Here is a 20053-nt window from a genome sequence, read left to right on the forward strand (position 1 = left end):
GATTTTTGCTAACTGTATGCTACTTTGTTTTCTAACATCTTCAGCTCACTAGATGAAACCACTTATGAAAAACTTGCTGAAGAAACATTGGACTCCTTAGCATATTTCTTTGAAGATCTTGGAGACAAGCCTTACACATCCAAGGAATACGATGTTTCATTCGGGGTATCTCTCTTCTTACTTTAATTTTTCTGATCCATTGAAACAACAGTACATTGAAGGAAAAAAGTCTCCCTCTTCAGTAAATAAGACATAAGATCATAGATTTTGAGCTGCAGTGTGCCCTGAGAGGTCTTCCTAGTCCCACCTTCCCATTTTACAGATGACTTAGAGAGAGGTCAGATGATTTACCCAGGTCACACAGGAAGTAAGTACAGAACCAAATTTTGAACCCAAGCCCTCTGGTTACAGATCCAGAACTCTTTCCACCAGCTTCCCACTTATAAATCACTTTGAGGAAAGTAGCTCAGTGAATCTTTTTATAAAACTGGCACAGGGTTGTAAAGAGACAATCATCTCCCTATGTGGGAAAAAAAGAATGAGAGGTTTTCTAAGAAGATATCAGAGGCTTTCTCTGCTAGGGATGGTAGAATTTGATGGTGTTCTTCTCATGTTATAACTAGGGGATTGTCAATAAAATAACAATCCTATTAAGCAAAGTCAACAAGGCTTTATTTTTTGCTACATCCAAGAAATAAGATTCAAAGAAGTCTGCCTGTTAAAAATTAAGCCTGTACGGGGGAACCAGTCTAACAAACATTAAGTGCCTTATGTGTACAAAGGAATCTAAAACAACAACAGTCTGCTCCATAAAAGCTTATATTTTAGCAGAGTTTTTGACATAGATACAAGTAATGAATGCATAATTATTCAAGGAGAGAATGAGCCAAAAGAATTAGAGAGCCCAGGAAAGACTTCCTGGAGGAAATGACCTCAGAGGCAGCTCAGGCTTCTAAGAGACAGAGAAAAAAACAAAAGGTATTCCAGGTATGTAGCACAGCCTCTTCCAAAGGCAAGAGATGGAATTTGGAAAATTTGGGAAAGTGTTCTTGCTACCTGTTGACTTTTAAAATGGTTGTTTAGAACTAACTCAGCATTGTGCACACAGGTCAATTTGGTCAGAATATGGGCAGAGTACCTGAAGGGAAATAATTTTAAATAAGTCTAGAAATTCTTTCTCAACTTATAATTGATTAAGCAATCTTTGAGAGTGCTTCCCAGATTAATGGTTTGAAATTCTCTTGCTTGTTTTCAATCTTGCCCAATTTGTAAACTTTAATACTAAACCAACCTTAGAGATAAGAGCTGGACTAGATGAGTGGAAAAGAATACTAATCTTATGTATTTGTGTATCAGTCTGTTTTCATGAAAGAGGGTGAACTTAAAAAAAAAAATTCATGAAGGATTTTTTCATTAATATAAAGTTAATACTAAAACTATTCTTAGCTCACAGGCCATACAACAACAGAAGGCTGGGCCTGAGACATATAACATTAGCTGTGTGAACTTAGGCAAGTCACTTAATTCCATTTGCCTCAAAAAACAAAAATAAAACAAAACAAAGCAAAAATAGGAGGCAGTTTAGATCTGGCCTAAAACCTTAATTTCCTAACTCCTGATATGGACTTCTGCCAATACATTCCCCAATCCCTCTGTACCTTAATATAGCATCTTAGTCTGGAGCAATTGCAGAAAACAATTCATCACCAAGGAACCAACTTGATGATGAGTTGTTGGGTTGTTTTGTTTTGTTTTTTAATTAGCTAAGCTAATTCTTGAATAATATATCCATCTGTGGTCAGAGCCCTAAGCAAAGTCTTTGGAACTTGATAGGACCTGACAGCGTGTGTTCACTGGCATTACCTTTAAGAATACAGGATCACTTTTATGCTACATTGAAACATTAGAGAAGGACTAAAAAAGTGAATTAAATCAAATACAGTTTGGCCAACACCCTTAGGACTTTGAAGAAAGGCAGCCAACAAATCACTTAAAAAACTTAAATTGATTTTCAAAAACTTTGATGTTATAGTCTTGACCTTATACAACTTCCTGGTTCCCTGTGTCATAATTTGGATGTATCTGATTTCCCAATTCTAGGTGTAAGTGATCTTTCCTTCTTGGACCACTATATTACTTTTTACCTTTCTATTATACTTGGGGCAGCTAGGTGATGTAATGGATAGAGCCCTGAGCCTATAGTCAGAAAGACCAGAAATCAGATCTGACCCCACACACTTACTAGCTATGTGACCCTGGGCAAGCCACTTAACCCCTGCCTGTATCTTTTTTAAGAAAACCCCACAGACAGTATCAAAAGTCAGATGTGACTGAACAATGACAACAATAATTGCACTTTCACACTCCACCTAGTATAGAAATTATTTCTGAACTAATTCTAGATCTAGGCTCTATTTGGTATGGCAGCATCTGCTTCCTCATGGATAAGGAGTCAGCTTTAAAACTGGTAGTACCTGGATTCAAGGCACACCTCATATACATATAACTATGTGACCCTGGTAAATCACTTAAACCTTTAGGACTTCCAAGCAATTCTCTAATAGAAGAATGTCTAACCTTTTTTATGACATGGACTCCTTTGGTAGTTTGGTGAATTGTGTAGACCATTTCTCAAAATGATATTTTTAATGCAGAAAATAAAATATGTAGAATTGCAAAAAAAAAAAAAAAACATTATATTGGAATAGTTATCAAATATTAAGGAAAAAAATTCTCAGACTACAGAATAAAAAATTCTATTCCAAGACTACAAGATATATATTTGTAGAATGTGTTTTCTCTCTGGGATTTCCTACACTGATGAAATCACAGTTCTGAATCTAAAAGGGGGAATCCTTGTTGAGTGACATGGGAAACCTTCTATCCTAACTTCTCTTTATCTTCTAACTACTCATTTCTCACTGCCCTACCTCATTTAATAACATTGTCTTAGACTATAAAGCCCTTGAGACCATAAACTGTCCCTTATCTAAAATTCCTATTTTAGCCATAATTTTTCATAGTTCTCTGCATAAAGCAGGTACTTTACACTAAATTAAGATTCCTCAAATTGGATGGAGTTAGCCACTTGTGTTTGAGTGTTTAGTAAATGGTTATAACCATTAGGTGTCATACTTAGAAAAGGGTATTTTCTGGCTTCTGATCTTTTTAATTATTGTTTAGTACTAACTCCCCATTGAGCAAAAGAAAATCCCGTTAAGATGAATTTTTTTTGAGACCAGTTAATTAATATCACGAAGCAGACAATTTGGTTTAAGCTCTGGAATTATTTATAAGGATCTTTTTGAAGATCATCTCAGGTGCATAAACAACATTTAATAAGTACCTTCCACTATTGTGTCCCTTCCTCCATCCCTACCCACAGGAACTATCTAGGAGCTGTGGAGACAGAATGAATAACTGTAAAATGTCAGACATGGTCAGCTCTGCCCCCGGGCTTCCCAGCCTAACTAGGGAGACTGATCAGCATACAAATATTTATATGATGACTTCACAGGAACACATTAAGTATTAAAGAAATGAAATAGAGTACATATATCCTTTGTCAGGCAAGGCATCTTTGGAACAGATTTTATCGACATAGAGGAAACTGACTTAGTAAAATAAAGCTGGAGGACCATTCTATATTATATTCTATATTTATATATTCTATCTATAACAAAATATATATATACATGCATATTTATATTATCTATATATAAGATCACCCCATTAAGTGAAGAAGAATTGTGATAGCAATATGGGCAGCTGCAACAAGAAGCCAGATAGCAGAGGTGAAGGGGGATTGTAGGTGAAAGGGGAATCAGAGGTGAAAGGCAGTTGCAATAGCAATGGGAACAGCTGTTTGTAGAAGTTTCTTGAGGGCAGGGATTATCTTTGCTTTTTCTTTGTGAACCCAGCACTTAGATGGTGCCTGGCACACAATAAGCCATTAATAAATGTTCGTTTTTTGATTGATAGAATTAGAGATATAGAACTGAAAGGGATTAAAGGATCAGCTCCTTTAATTACATTTTACAGATAAGGAAATCAGGGCTCATGGAGAGTCTTGCTTAAAGTTACTAAGGTAGTAAGTGACAGCTGGCATATAAATGTGTGTCCACTGATTCCAAGTTCAATGATCTTTCCATTGTACCACATTGCATCCATTGTGGCCTTTAAAAATTTTTTTTTCTGAACTCCATGAACATCCTCTGCCCTCTCCCCCCCCCCCCAAAAAAAAAAAAAAAGAACACTTCCATGTACAGGGTAGAACAGGAAATATTATTTATATAAAACCACAATTCTTTGTTATAGCTTGCTTTTTTCAAAAGTATATAGTAAATTTAATTTGTTACTTTCAGAGCAATCCTGCCTATCTATTATCTTCTGAATTTCTTTCTGTTCTCTTTTGTGCATTTAAAAAAATGCTTCAATGACCTGCTTTTTTTTCTTTTTCTTTTTTCTTTGTAGGTAATCAGGGTAAAGTAACTTGCCTAGGGTCACACCGCTAATAAGTGTCAGAGGCCAGATTTTAATTCAGATCTTCCTAATTCCAGGGCTGATGCTCTATTAACTGTGCCACCTAACTGCCTCCCCTCCTCCCCCTTTTTGAAACAACACTATCACTAGTTCTTTTCCTTTCCAGTGGGAGGGAGAAAGCAGAATCCTGGTAACAAATAGGCATAGTCAAAGAACACAAATCCTTGCAAGGTATTCTTTCTCTAATGGACTCACACTGCAAGCCTTTATTTATTTGTATATCATTCTTTTATTTTTCCATTGTAACAAATATGAATACTTAAGCAAAATTAATTTCTGTATTGGTCAGATCCAAAAATATATGTCTCATTCTGCACCCTGAGTCTATCCCATCCTCATCAAGAGATGTGTAGAAGGCTTCATCATTAATCCTCTACAATCTTGGTTGGTCACTTCACTTTCCAGAATTCTAAGTTTTTTGCCTTTAAAATTTTATTGTTAATTTATATAACTTGTTTTCCTGGTCTTTACTTACCTCTGCATCAGTTCATAAAAATCTTGGTTTCTCTGAAACCATCTATTTGACCATTGATTATTATACAGTTGTATTCTATTACATTCACATATCATAATTTGTTTAGCCATGCCTCCTTCTCCCTTTTAGTTTCCAAGACTGCACTTAAAAGACAACTAAGTAGCTATCAGAAAGAATGATATGGTCAAGAAGACCTGAGTTTCAGTTTGACCTCAGATACTTACAAATTCTGTGACTTTAACTAAGTCACTTAACCTGTATTTGCCTCAATTTTCTTAGCTGTCTATTAATGACATTATTAACACATACTATATATAATGTGTATTATATAGTTATATAATATATAACACATATTATAAGCACATATTAATAAGATGTGATCAAATGGGATAATATTTGTGTAGTGTTTAAAACAATGCCTGGCACAGAGTAGACATTATGAAATGCTAGCTGTGATGATGATGATGATGATGATGATAGTTATGACCACATATTTAAAATCAGCCAAAGTCAGGAATTCAAGTTAAGGGAAAAATCTTCAATCTTTATTCTCAGTAAAGGTGAAGAAGAATTGCAATAGCAATATGGGCAGCTGCAACAGGAAGCCAGCTAGCAGAGGTGCAGGTGAAAGGGGGATTGGAGGTGAAGGGCAGTTGTGATAGCAATGGGAGCAGCTGTGTCAAGAAAACCAGCCAGCAGTCTCTCTTTCCACTTCCCTCCCCGCCCCACCTGCCTCTACCCACCAAAATCGTCATTTCCCATACAACACATCAGGACTTGCACAAAGAGTGGGCGGGGGCCATTCTTTCCCCAAGCATATATATTAATAGAGTATGGTCCAATTACTATTTAGCCTCACGTGCTTGGGACTTCAGTGCATCAACTCAAGCCTCAGTCCATTACATCTCCTGCTTTCTTTTGTTTTAGAACACAGGTGGTCATGCCCCCAAGGGGAGGTGATTACACCCTCCCTGACTTCTCAGGAAAGGAGGTGAAAGCACCAAAAAGAAGGTGATCACGCCCTCCCTGACTTCTCAGGAAGGGTGGTAAATGCACTAAAAAGGAGATGATCACGCCCTCCCTCACATCTCAGGAAGGGAGAAGAAAAGCACCAAAGGGAAGTGGGGGTTGCTAGTGGGTTTCTGGGCTGAAGGGTCTTATTATGCACAAACCCAGCAGCATGGGAGTTATTGTACAAGCATATAGCAATAACACAGAGGCTATTAGTGATGACCCTCCCTACAGTCAGTGCAGGCTTGATGTGGTGTAACAAACATGAATTGTACACACAAGTAACGGTATAACAAACAATATAAATCAACATTGTGTTGTAAAAGATTGCCAGAAGTCCTAGAAGGAGGATATGTAAACAACAGTCACACATACACCTTCTTCAGCAGCCAAGAGGTAGTCCAAAACCAATCTATTGTCCACTGCTTCACATGTCAGGGAATCCAATGATCCCCCCAAGTTTTTGAAGTCTTTTTATGTGTTAGGGAATCCAATGATTCCAGCAGATTTTGAAGTCTGTAACAGTCTTATCATTTCTTAGAAAATCCAATGATTCCTGAGGGCTTTCAAGTCTTATGCCTCAGAGAATCCAGTGATTCCTGAGGGTTTTCAAGTCCTACAACAGTTTCATCATGTCTCAGAGAATCCAATGATTCCTGAGGGTTTTGAAGTCCAACAATTTTCTATGTCCATGAGTCAAACGCCATAACTATCATGCTCTTTCAATGGTGAGCACAATCAACAACAGAACCACCCGATATTTCTTGGGTCTTTTCCTTCGTTTCAAGGGTCTGCTATGCGATGGACAAGGGGAATACAGTTCATTGGGACCCACCTGATTCCTTCTCCTGTAAAAATACAAGCAAATCCTCTTCCCCAAGGAGTTAACCTATCTAATTCCCTTCTATTTACCACTTTCTGGATTTCTCCACTTCACCTGGCGATTATCTAAAGATAATGGAGCTGTTTGCACTGGACACTGCCTTGTTGTGTTAAAAGGTTTCTAACCTCCCCAACTGTAATCCTGATTGCTTTTCTGTTGGTTGATGACATCAAAGTCCCGAATTTCTAAAGACTCTCTGGGTGTAACTTCAGTTGCTATCATGCCCCACCTATCTTTTGATTGATACCTTGGAGCTGGGTCCCGCCTCTCATTTCTCTGGGTCAATCTACATTCAGAGTCCCAGTGAAAGCCTCGGTTACATTTTGGACATGGGGTTTTGGGTTTTATTCTCTCGACCTGTCTTCTCATTCTATCTCCATATCTACAATGAGCTCTCAAATGTCCAACTTTTCCACACTGAAAGCATCTACGAGTTTCTCTAGAATTCTTTTGCCAAGAAGGGCCCTGTCTTTCCATATTGGGATCTTGGGAAGTCTGCATCATAGCCTGGCTATAAAAGGCATTTGTGCCCACTGTGGCACAGCGTCTTATGAGCTCTTCTAAAGGAGCATTCTTGTGCAGTCCTAGTATAATTCTTCTGCAAACCTCATTAGCATTTTCCTTAGCAAGTTGCCTTATCAAAATGTCTTTTACTGCATTTTCCCCATTAGTTCTTGTGATAGCTGTCTGCAAACATCCCACAAAGTCAGCACAAGGTTCATTTGGCCCTTGTGTTATTTTTGTGAAGGTCTCACCCTTGTCATCTTTATTGTGGAGAGAAGCCCACACTTTGATAGCATTAGCAGCAATTTGCTCATATGCTGCTATGGAATAATTAATCTATACTGTGATGTCTGCATAGGAACCTACATCTGTTAGTAGGTCACAGGTGATTGCAGTATGAACTCCACTTTGACTATTTTGCTGGACTTGTATCCTACAGAGCTCACTATATTCAGAAAGCCACAAGTAGTTTTGTCCTGGTTCTAGGCATATCCTTGCTATAGATTTCCAGTCATTAGGGGTCAAGATTTCAAAAGCCAAATCCTGTAATAACATCTTAACATAAGCTGATGTAGCCCCATAAAGAGTGCAAACCTTTTTCAGGTCTTTGAGGATTTCTATATCAAAAGGAGTGTATTTTCTACTTTCTTGACCTGAAGAATTAAACTATTGAATTACAAGAAAAATGTGGTGTTGCAATTCCGATACATCTCTCCCTTCCGCTTTGGCCTTAATTAGTCCCTTTTGCAATCTAGTCATAGGAGCGGCTGGATGCTGGTGGGGAGGTGCTGGTACTGTCACTGCCTTCCCCCCCCCCAACACTCCTCCCCCCTCCATCCTGGAGGGTGGAGTTGCCGGAGGAGAGTCAATTACCTGCTCCTTAGGTGGGGCTGAAGCTGCCTCAGATTCACCACATCCTTGAGCCTCACTTAAGTCTCCATGCCCTGTGGGGATATAGTCATTAATCTGTTCATTATCTTCCTCCTTTATCTCAGGTTTCCCCATTTGGCTATTCCTATTCTTTCTTCTATAACTTATATGACTTCTTAAGGCCAACTGTATTATATTGTATAAATAGAATGCCTCGATGGAAATTGAATGAGGACCATTTTTGTTGTAATATGCAGAGAGCTGTTGCCCAATTAATGTGATATGAGAATTGAAAGAGTGTTTGTGATGGTCATGGATTGGATTGTTCTTTAGAGTATTTGTTTTTGAGCTAGCATCCAACTTCAGACTTCATACCTGAGTTTTCACTTCTCAGAATAACTATGATTACATAGTCTGAAGTCAGTCACTCTCCTAAGAGGTAAGCAGTATGCTTGATAGCCTGTTTTCCTTCAGAAGCACCATAATTACAGATTAAGAATGCTTGACTGCTTTAATTCATCCAAAAGAAAGTAAAGCTATACATTGCAGTGCCAATTCCATTAAAGAGGAAGTGAGATGTCTGGATTGTTAATGGGTTCTTTTGCTACTTAAGGAAGATAGTAGGAAAGCTATGTCTCTTAACTCTTTGTCTACTGAATGCAAGGAGGTTCTTCCTGTTTGGAAAGACCATAATGTTTGCAAAAAATGGTATAGAAACATTTGTGTAGTAAGGGATAGAACAACAATTTGTCTGTCTACCTGGGAAGCCATACTATATAATGGGAAGAATTAAAGTGGTGAAAGTTTATTTTATTTTGATACCTTTCTTTAGTGACTGCTGCTCTTTTGCACTTTTTTCCAATATACTACTTTTAGTCACAAGGCACAAAGCATCTATAGAGCTTTCAGTAAAAAATATGCAGCAAGTCACACGGAAGGATATGCTATCCTTAACTCTATTGTGTTCTCTTCTGAAATTACCCATTTTTCATTAGTGAATTCCCTTTAAAAAGTCACTGGTTTATTTCATTATAGTAAAGCTGGCCTAATAGGAATTACTTATGGCAAAAAAGTATTAAATATACTCCTCTGTACATAAGGAGGGTTTGAAACTCATTGAGAAATCTGAAAGTGTGTACAGAAGTTTGTGCTTTTTACCATGAATAAATGAAAACTAAACGATTTGAGCAGCCTCTGCTGAGTGAATTATATAATAAAAATTAGCCAATTATCAGTTTGACTTTTAAAAATGATAGTTTTCTATATCCAATCAGTATTAATCTAGCTTTTTGATGTCAGTATGAAAGCATTTGGGAAACTTTTGGTCTCTGACAATGGAATCTAAAACTGCCCACATCACTTGAAAGAAAAAATATTGCCCCACATTGGGCACCAAATGTGATGACCGCATATTTAAAATCAGCCGGAGTCAGGAATTCAGGTTAAGGGAAAAATCTTCAATCTTTATTCTCAGTAGAGGTGAAAAAGGATTGTGATAGCAATATGGGCAGCTGCAACAGGAAGCCAGCTAGCAGGGGTACAGGGGGATTGCAGGTGAAAGGGGGATTGGAGGTGAAGGGCGGTTGTGATAGCAATGGGAGCAGCTGTGTCAAGAAAACCAGCCAGCAGTCTCTCTTTCTGCTTCCTTCTCCACTCGCCTGCCTCCACCCACCAAAATCGTCATTTCCCATACAACACATCAGGACTTGCACAAAGAGTGGGTGGGGGCCATTCTTTCCCCAAGCATATATATTAATAGAGTATGGTCCAATTACTATTTAGCCTCACGTGCTTGGGACCTCAATGCATCAACTCAAGCCTCAGCCCATTGCACATGATGATGATAATGGTGGCAGTGATGATGATGATGGCCACTCTGTATGTAGAACCTTAATAATAATAATCTTTCCCTGAAGCTCACCTTCAGAACTTCATTATGATTTCTTAGAGTTAAAACAAAAAATTAGAAGATTTGGAAGTTCTTACCTACGCTTAAAAAGCTTTAGAACTGGGCCTAGGGACAGATCATCTAACAATCAACCTAGTTAGATTTAGCTTTACTGCCCATTTATGCAACTCTTACTTTACTTAGAAGTTTAGATAAAATATACTTCCTGCCTTATTGAAACTTACAGCACTGTGGTAAAATGTATCAAAACAAGTAATTCTTATACACAGTAAATACATTGAAAAAATGAAAAACACAGTGCTACATGAGGTCAGAGGGGAAGCTCAGTAGAGATGATCTTTGAGTAGAGTTTTAACTGACAGATGAACAGAAAAATGAAGAACACCTATGAAGGTATGAGTGACTTGCATCTATCTGCAAAGCCTTTACATGTACTGATGTGTAGAAGATAAGACAGAGAATAGTTCTGTTTGGTTGGTAAAATACATTGAGGAAAATGAACGAAATAAAGATAAAAAGATAGGACCAGGTTATAGAGGCCTTGAATGCCAAGAAAAGAAGCCAAATGGCCAAATCTCTGGATAAAGAATATGAGAATAATTAATATGAGTTGACTGTAGTGTGAAGTATTCATGATGACTCATTAGTAAGTTATTACTAAGTTATGTAGGAATTATGGTTTGCCTTATTGATCAACTATGAGATTCATCTTTCAAGTATTTAAATAAATGCACTAATAATAAATTGAACATTGTAAATATTATATATATATTTAAAACAACTATTTTTATTGATACGTGTTAGCCAGGTTGCCCTTGATCAAGCAGAGAATTATCTAGAATAACTTAAACTGAAATTAAAATTGAGGCAGTTATTCAGATCAGGCAAAAAACCTTGAGCAGGTTAAAAATGATTATAAGCAGCTTCCAGTTTTGTACCAGATTGTTTGATTTGAGTTGTTTTCTGCCTTCACATTGGGTCTTTTGATCAAAGAAGGCCATTTATCTATGCTAGTGCTTTTTCTTTAATTGATGTGAATAATTGAGTCTTGACTGTAGCACAATAGAGCCAAAAATCCATGTATTGAAAACCATTTTTTGTGCTTTGCTTAATTAAATTGTCCATGAGAGATTTTACCAAATAACACTGACATATCCATATAGAATATCACTAGATCATTGGACCTCTATTTTTCTTTTGATTTTTTTTTTTTAAGAGATGACCTAGACTCCTATAAAATTGGGGTAGTGAATAAACATATGCCTGTTGATATGATCCTCTGTTCGCTAAATTAGAAACTGACATCATGTCTAAATATTATTGATGTATTTTTTGGAGTCTAGAGGGTGTTTGTAACCGTTTTTGTTTTTGTTTTTGTTTTGTCCCAGGCAATTACATATGGACTATGCTGGCTCATGTGTGACTACTTCTACAAATTACTTATTTATAACAATAGTTCTTATTTCTGTGCCCACATAAATAGTTCTTCCAGTTGGCCCTCATGTTGGTTACTCTGCCTTGCAAGCAGTTCAAACATCAGAATGCTTTGGTGGACTAAGAATGTTCTTCATTTCCTTCCTTTTTGCTGCTTCTTTTAGAAGAGCTTCAAATTACAGACAGACATATAATGGGAAGAATTGTATTCATTCACCACAAACAGCAAGAAGTGTGTGAACTGCAATAGAGAGTTGGAAGCAAGGAGCATGTATCCATTCCTTGGATTACCTGAGCTTTTCTAGTATCAGGTGTCAAAAAATTTCCTTGACTCCTCCAACATGATAGTAATATCTGTTGATTGATGAAATACAAAATCATAAGAAACAGTTACCATAAAATCAATTATGTCTTTAAGTGAATTTTTATTAATCATGACCCATAAGGTAGAAACCACAGCTCTAGTGATTTGTTTTCCTGATACAGTCACTGTCACAAATTATTACCTTTTCCCCAAATGTCCAGACCTGAAATCCATGAATATGGAAAGATTTTAACCTGTGATATATTAAAATACTTTTTTTTCAGAGGACTAGTGGGAAACTAGTTGAGCATCCTTTTCAAAAAAAACAAAAGATTGACTTTTTATTATACATGACTTATATTTTTTACATAACTATAATTTTCCCCTCCCTTACCAAAGAGACATCCTTTCTAACAGAGAAAAAAAATAGGAAGAAATAAAAAGTAATTCAGCAAAACTAACCAACAGACACATCAACCAAGTTTCAGAGTTTATCAATGTTCCATGTCCATCACACACTTCTACAAAGTACTTTTCTCATCTATTCTCTTGAACTAGACAGTTAAGTACCTTTAGTTAAGACTGCTTAACTCCTTTGATCATTATAATAGTAATGTTCAGTTTGATTTTTGGTTTTTTCAATTTATCATATTATAAAATTGTGTTTATTTGCTTGGTTCTGATTATTTTTATTCTGCATTAGTTCATCTAAGTCTTCATGTTCCTTAGTTCTTACAGCATAATAATATTCCATTATATTCTACATACTACAAACAGCATAACAATATTCCATTATATTTTATATACTACAATTTGTTTAGCATCTACTTTGTTTCTAGTTCTTTGCCACCACAAAAAAAGTGTTGCTATGAATATTTTGGTGGAATTTGGGACCTTTTTTCTATCTTCGACCTCTTTGAAAGGTCGAATGCCTAGAAGTGGGATCTCTGAGTGCAAGGGCAAGAAATTATTTTTTTAACAACATTTTTCCCCTTCAATTTAGTCCTTCAAAATAGTAAAGCATCCTCTTGTTTCCTGTTCTAAATTTAATGATGGCTTACTTCATATAAACCCATTTAATAATGTATTAGAACTATAATTGTGTTCAGTTTTAATTGTGACTATATAGTTATTATCAAATGATTAGTTGCATCTGAAAAACAAGCTGCTTGTTTTGCTTTTCCATATCTAATAATTGTACTATTATTGCTACTATCATTATTGTTATTTAGATAGTTTTCATACTTGCAGAAATTTTTATAAGAACTATTAATAACAATTAAGTTACTATGGGTTTGGGAACTGACCCAAAGGAATAGGTTATATCCACAACAATATTATAAAAATGCTTTCTTCAGGCCATAATTGATGTATAGTGAAGGAGACCCAGAAAATCTTTCATTGCCAATCTAAGAAGAATTTTATTTTTCTAATCTATTTCTCCCATATCCTGTACCTCCTGAGCACTGGCCCTTGAGTCAGGAGGACCTAAGTTCAAATCTAGCCTCAGATACTTAACACTTAGCTGTGTGACTCTGGGCAAGTCACTTAAACCCCAATTGATTTGTGCAAAAAAAAAAAAATTAAAGAGACACAAGAGATGTGGAAATAAAAGATCCTATCATTGAAAGGGTATTTTACATTTTACAGTTATTTGGATTAATTTTAATTTATTTGGAAGGCAAAGGTGAGTGAACAAAGAAATGTCATCTAACCATTAAAAAAATTTTTTTTCTGGTAACATGTGAAAAGATCTGGGGTTGGAGCAAGTTCAAGGGGGTCCCTGGAGCTTCAGAAGTCTTTGCCATCATCCTCCCACACCAAACAAAGTAAATGGTTAAGTGGGTCTGGTCTGTTTTTCACAAGGGAAATTTGTGAATAGATGTATATGATGAATTTTACATGTCTCATTTTATTATTTGTTTATGTTATGCATTTTTAGTCTCTGTGGATATTGAGATTTAAGAACACTAGTATGAGTATAATACTAGGTAGATTTTTCACATCTGTAAAAGTAAGGATCATCATAGCTACCGTAACTTGCCTTTATACAGAGTTCTTAGCAAGGATCAAATGAGATTAAGATAAAAGTGCTTTGAAATTTGTGAGATATTATTTTTAAATCCTAAATCAAGATTGTTGTGATATCTTTTGTGTTCAAATATGATTGAAGAGTATTGAGAATATGGGAAATTCAAAGCAATTATGACATGATGCCAATTTTCAATTCTTCCGTTCCCCAAACATTAGAGTGGTGTTCTAACAGTAAAGCTGGGTGGAGACCTGGGAACCTATGTGATCAACAAACAGACTCCCAACAGGCAGATCTGGTTGTCTTCTCCATCCAGGTATGTAAATTATCTTGTTCTGGAAAAACTTACATAGGAATAAATTGAACTGCGATATACCTTAATATTTTCCTGTGTTGTCCTTTCACATTCCATTTTCTTCCCTTCCCTGTCTCATATTAGTAATCAGCTGTAACAGTGAATTTTCTTGTATGTTTATATACTTTATCTTTTGTACTAAACAGGAAAATTTACCTTGATCATACAATCACATTTTCCTTGCTGATAATTTGTTTTTTGTAAATAGACATGAGGGTACTTAACTTAAAAAAAAAAAGTGCCTTTTAAGAATTAGGATAGGCAGTCTTTATCATTTCTAAATTAATGGCATGTCTATGTCAAAGTCTTGTTTCATTCACATTGTATAATTTTTTTATCTTTATATCTTTTGTTCCCACATTATCTTTATGTCCAAGTTTATCCTTCTTTCCTATCTATCAAACCAACCCTTGTAATGAACATTAGAGAAGAAAAGGAGAAAAAAGCAGTACATCCAAACCAACCACTATCACATCAGCAGTCTGAAGGTATTGGTAAAGGATTCCCTGATCACACATACCTTCCAGTTTCTGCAAAAGGGGTATTTTTTCCTCTCTTTGTCAGGGGCAAGGAATCATTAAAATTACATAGCTTTTAATTTCAGGGTTTTTCCCTATACATAATAGAGTTTTGGCAAAACAAGTTATACTTTGACCATTGGATTTGTTTTGCAATTCTCTTTTGGTTACTTCAAATCTAAAAACCAAAAGTTAGCAGGTTTCTATTTGTAGTATAGGGCAGTGAGTTTGACTAAAATGCACAAGAAGTTTTAAAGGGCTAGGCATAAATTGTCCAGATTACTGAATATATACCCAGAGTTTCTATAGATGCACATTTAGTGGTTAAAATTAAGATAGGAGGAAAGTATACTTTTCATTGTAAAGGGTGCTATATTTTTACTGCTCTAGTGTTTACATTAATTTTTAGATATTTAGCAGGGGGGTAACTTATAAATGATCTCTTCATCCCTTTTGGTTATAAGTAAATTAAATAGCAGTCAGATATTAGTAAGTTATTACTCCCACTTCCTTCAGGCCCATAAATGATGTCTCAAATTCATATTATCCCTGGTGATTGCCTAGATTTTAACATTGCATTTAGATGAAAAATCTGTAGAATCTGTCTATCTGTATTTTTTCTAACTGATAATATAAATAGATAATAAGCTGGTCTTAGTGTTAAAGAGGAGCAGAAAGAACAAACAGGGTAATAAAATTATTTAGCTCCTTTAATATTTCCAGAGTTCTCCTAAAAACTAAAATCCATCTTTTTTAATTCCAGTATTCTTCTGACTTTTACAAAAGACTTTGAGACATAGCCCACATGGGAGTTAGCCAGACAACTACCATTTTTCTAGAACCTTGAAGTATACAAAGTACTTTACCTTTGTTATCTCATTTGAGCTTCACAGTAACCCTATTTTGTAGGTGCTAATATTATCTCTATTTCACAGATGAGTAAAATGAAGCACTATGAGATGTCTTGCTGAAGGCCACATAACTAGGAAGTGACTGAGGCAAGATTCAAACTCATCACCTTGGCTCCATACTGGCTCCTTTCACTACACCACCCAACTGCCTATTTGTAGCCAATAAGGAACCTTTAAAGAGAACAGAATTAACGGATATCACCAAAGAAATATGTTCTCACAGTTCTAGTGAAGCAGGGGATGGAAGTTTGATTCTTAGGCGAATCAATTAGTTTCATCTCAGTCCATGGCTATGACCCTCACTCCCTACCCATGGCCAGCTATCCTACAAATTCATGCTGTTGTTCAAAGCAAGAACTGAGGGAAAAAAAATATGGTTGGATCACTGCAAATTCATCCTCACTGTCCACTTGGATTAGCAACAATGTATGTGTCTGTAGCTTAATTTCCATTTGCAGAGGATAATAGTAGTAATCATAGCAACTATCAAAAAAAAAAAAAATACAGCTATGTCTAAAAACTGAAAAAGGCCAAGCAAGCGCATGTTTTATTTGGATGCACATGACAGTAACATGATGCTATACCAGTCTTGCTCAGAAATGTATTTCAGTGAGTAATAAATTTGTGGAAAATCCAAGTAGCAGTTTTCATCTGCAATATATGCCAAAAAATTTTTTTAAAGAAACTGCCAATAGTTCATGCAAGGAAAGTTACAAATACTATTTTTTTCTTTTAAAAATATGTTTTTCTATTTTTCCCTCTTTAGTCAAAATGTATCCCTCAGAGTATTTTGTTAAAAACCTTTCCAGGTGCTTCCTCTGATATTGGTTGATTTGCCTGTGGAAACACAATGACCTTTTGTAGCCACATTATCTCTGCTGACTAGGTCCTCTATGTGATATGCTAGAGCAAAGGTCCTCAAACTACGGCCTGTGGGCCAGATGCAGCAGCTGAGGACGTTTATCCCCTTCACCCAGGGCTATGAAGTTACTTTATTTAAAGGCCCACAAAACAAAGTTTTTGTTTTTACTCTAGTCCAGCCCTCCAACAGTCTGAGGGACAGTGAACTGGCCCCCTATTTTAGAAGTTTGAGGACCCCTGTGCTAGAGAATGAACAGAAAGAAAGGAAGGAAAAAGTTGTGCAAACATCAATGTTTGAAAGGCATTGGCTTTGGAAATATTCCAATCAAAGTGAAAATGGTGGAATTAATTACCATTTGCTTGGTCTTTATGTAGTACTGATAGTATTTTTAAAAAGAAAGAAAAATGTTTGAAAACTGTCTTGTTGAACAAGTTATACCCATAAATGAATTATTATCATTTTTCATGCAAACATAAAGGAAGGTTTGCCATTTATATTCTTTATGAAAAAGCTCTAAGAAACAAAGAAAGGATAGCATTATGATCTGCAAAGTAATTGGGGTACATAAGAAGATACCTAAGGATTTTCCTAAAGCATGAACAATTATGGCTAACCTAAAAGAAGAATTCAGATTCAAGAAATAGTGCACATAACTTATTGTTATAAACAGATGAGAACCTAAAGGCAAAGAGGCAACAAACAAAAGCAAACAAAAAAAAAAATTCACCTGGGACTTGGGATTTATCTTCACCAACATAAATCAACAATTCAGCTTTGACTTACAGATTGAAAGTTACCCAGGCCACTGAGAAGTTAAGAAACTTGCCCGTAGTCCTTCAGCTGGCACGAGTAAGAGGCAGTACTTGAACCTAATTGTTACTGACACTGTTACCCAAGCCAGATAGGAAATAAAGTAATAACTTGTTTTCCAAAAAGGGGCAGTAGAATAAGATGTCATGAAGAAGAAAAGAAGATTGTAAATTAGGAAAACAAGCCCCCAAAAGAGGAGATTTGCCTCATAAATTATCTCTTATTCCAAAATAATTTATTCCTTAAATTATTCCTAAAGGGAGTGGGGGACAGATCCTTGAGAATTAATGGAACTGTATAACAGAAAAGGGGATAGAAATACAACAGAACCCCTTTACAATTCCGTTTGTTAGGGAGAAGGGAAATATTTACCTTATAGGCTGAGAGTATGAATAACAGACTTTGTATGGAGTTGTTTTTTAAGTGACATGCTTTGACTTTACTAACATGGGTCTGCTAGTTTGAAGACCAGCCTAACTAAATTTGGAGAAGCACATTACCAAGTTGGCCAAAGGGTGATTAGCTTTTGTGTCCATAACAATGCCCAAAGACTGTTGTAGAGCAGGTATATCCCAGACCTGTTTTCATTTATGTTATAGTCATATATATTTTCTTGTTCTGCTGTTTGCTTTGTATATATTGTCCTAAGTTTTTCCATGTTCATCATACTCATCCATTTCTTATAGTACAGTCATATTTCATTATATTCATGTATCCCAGTTTGTTTCCATTCTCTACTTGCTGGGCCTTTATTTTGTTTCTAGTTATTTGCTATTACAAAAAGGACTACTATAAATATTTTTTGTGACTTTCTTATTATTGACTTCTTTGAGGTATATGCAGAAGGATCTCTGGGCCAAAAAAGTAAAATCATCTTAGTTACTTTTTCAGCATAATTCCAACTTGATCTCCAGAATGGTTAGTTCCTTTGTTCTTTTAAAATATGTATGCCACAACCTTAAGGCAGTGACAAGTATAGCTCAATGGATAGAAAATTTCATAATTTTTGATGCTCACTGGGGATGAAGAAGAGTATGGCACTACATAATAGAGCTTTAGGTTTGCAAAGTACTTTACAAATATCTTATATGTCAACTTTGCCATTCTCTACTCAAAAGGTAGGGAAGTGTTTCCCTTAGACAGCCTATCAAGCATCTTGATAAACAAGTAACTTCAGTAAGTTTTAACAGTTCACACTATTTCTGGCCTAGCCTATAGCAATCTACTTGAACCTTACCCCTCACTCTTTTTTAAAAGATTCCCCACGTCATAGTCAGGACAGGCACCTGTCTCTTGCTATTTTCCCCATAATATGCCCACTTTAGGCCTCTTATTCCTGTCCTATGGCTTAACTCAGCCAGGTTTCCCTTCTCTAGATGCTGCCCTTTTCCTTCTCTTTTCTAGTCTACCATGCTTTTTCGTTTTACTTTTTTAAGAGATCACAGTGGTATAACAGAAAGAGCAATGATCAAATGACCTCAGGCAAATTACTTTTTTTTAGAGCCTCATTTTCCTCATCTTAAAGGGGGATTAAACTAGATGATTTCTAAGGTCCTATATAGCTCTAATCTTCTATGATTTTCATATATTTCATAGAACTTTAAGCCACCCCAAAGTTGGCCCACTTTGAATTGAGCAAGTAGTAACTGCATAGTGTATACAGAGAGCTGGCCCTGGAGTCAGGAAGACTTGAATTCAGATGTGGCTCAGACACTTCCTAAATGTGTGACTCTCTATCTGCTTTAGTTTTCTTATTTGTAAAATGGGAATAATAATAGTATACTTCTCCCAGGGTTGTTGTACAGAGTGAGATAATATTTGTAAAATGCTTAATATATTAAGTATTATACCTAGCACATAGGTGCTTAATAAATGTTTGTTCCCTTCCCACTTAACCACTGCTTGCCTCAGCTTCCTCTTAAGTAAAATGTGGCTAATACTAGCACCTTCCTCCCAGGATTCTTGTGATGATAATTAAGATATTTGTTAAGTACCTAAGTAGTGAGTAAATACCTAAGTAAATAAGTACTGGTACTATATACTAAGTACCTAAAGAACTATATGAAAACTAACTATTATTGTTGTTATTATTATTAATTATATTGCATAAGCAAGTTTGGATAGTATTTCATGGAACCATATTCTTCTTTCCCAGTGATCACTAAGAATTAATAATGTCCATAAAATCATTGTTTTAAATCGGCAATAAAGAGAAGTTTTACTGAGAATTCTAAATGGCTTATGTGGACAAAATGAGGCTGACTCATTGACTTAATTCATCAGAGAACCAAATTCCTGGGTTCAGAGGTACAAAGGGAGAGGAATCTAATTAAAAAGCACTCACAGATCACAAGTAAACAAAATAGCATTCTCTTGGTCATAGATTCATGACTTTAAAAGTGAAAAGAGACCTTAGAAGTCATTTAATACAATCTCTTCTTTTTGAAGATGAGGAAAGTAAAATCCCTTCTCAGGTCTTCCCACTTTTAAAAAAATTAATTGTGTGTGTGTGTATGTGTGTGTGTAGTGTAGTGTATGTATGGCAGTTGGGGTTAAATGATTTGCCCAGGGTCACACAGTTAGGAAGTTAAGTGTCTGAAGTTAAATTTAATCAGGTCCTCCTGACTTACAGA

The 20053-nt window shown here is 35.9% G+C and overlaps 1 protein-coding gene across 1 annotated transcript in view; it reads left to right on the top strand.

The window, feature by feature from the left end:
- Positions 1-20053, top strand: part of FXN (frataxin) — a 33665-nt gene that overhangs the window by 7585 nt on the left and 6027 nt on the right. Inside the window, exons 3-4 of the mRNA XM_051961860.1 lie at positions 45-165; positions 14183-14280. Of these exons, the coding sequence (XP_051817820.1) occupies positions 45-165; positions 14183-14280 (219 nt within the window). The remainder of the gene's footprint in view (positions 1-44; positions 166-14182; positions 14281-20053) is intronic.

The sequence above is a fragment of the Antechinus flavipes genome, chromosome 1, assembly GCF_016432865.1.
Source record: "Antechinus flavipes isolate AdamAnt ecotype Samford, QLD, Australia chromosome 1, AdamAnt_v2, whole genome shotgun sequence".
NCBI classification, from domain to species: Eukaryota; Metazoa; Chordata; class Mammalia; order Dasyuromorphia; family Dasyuridae; genus Antechinus; species Antechinus flavipes.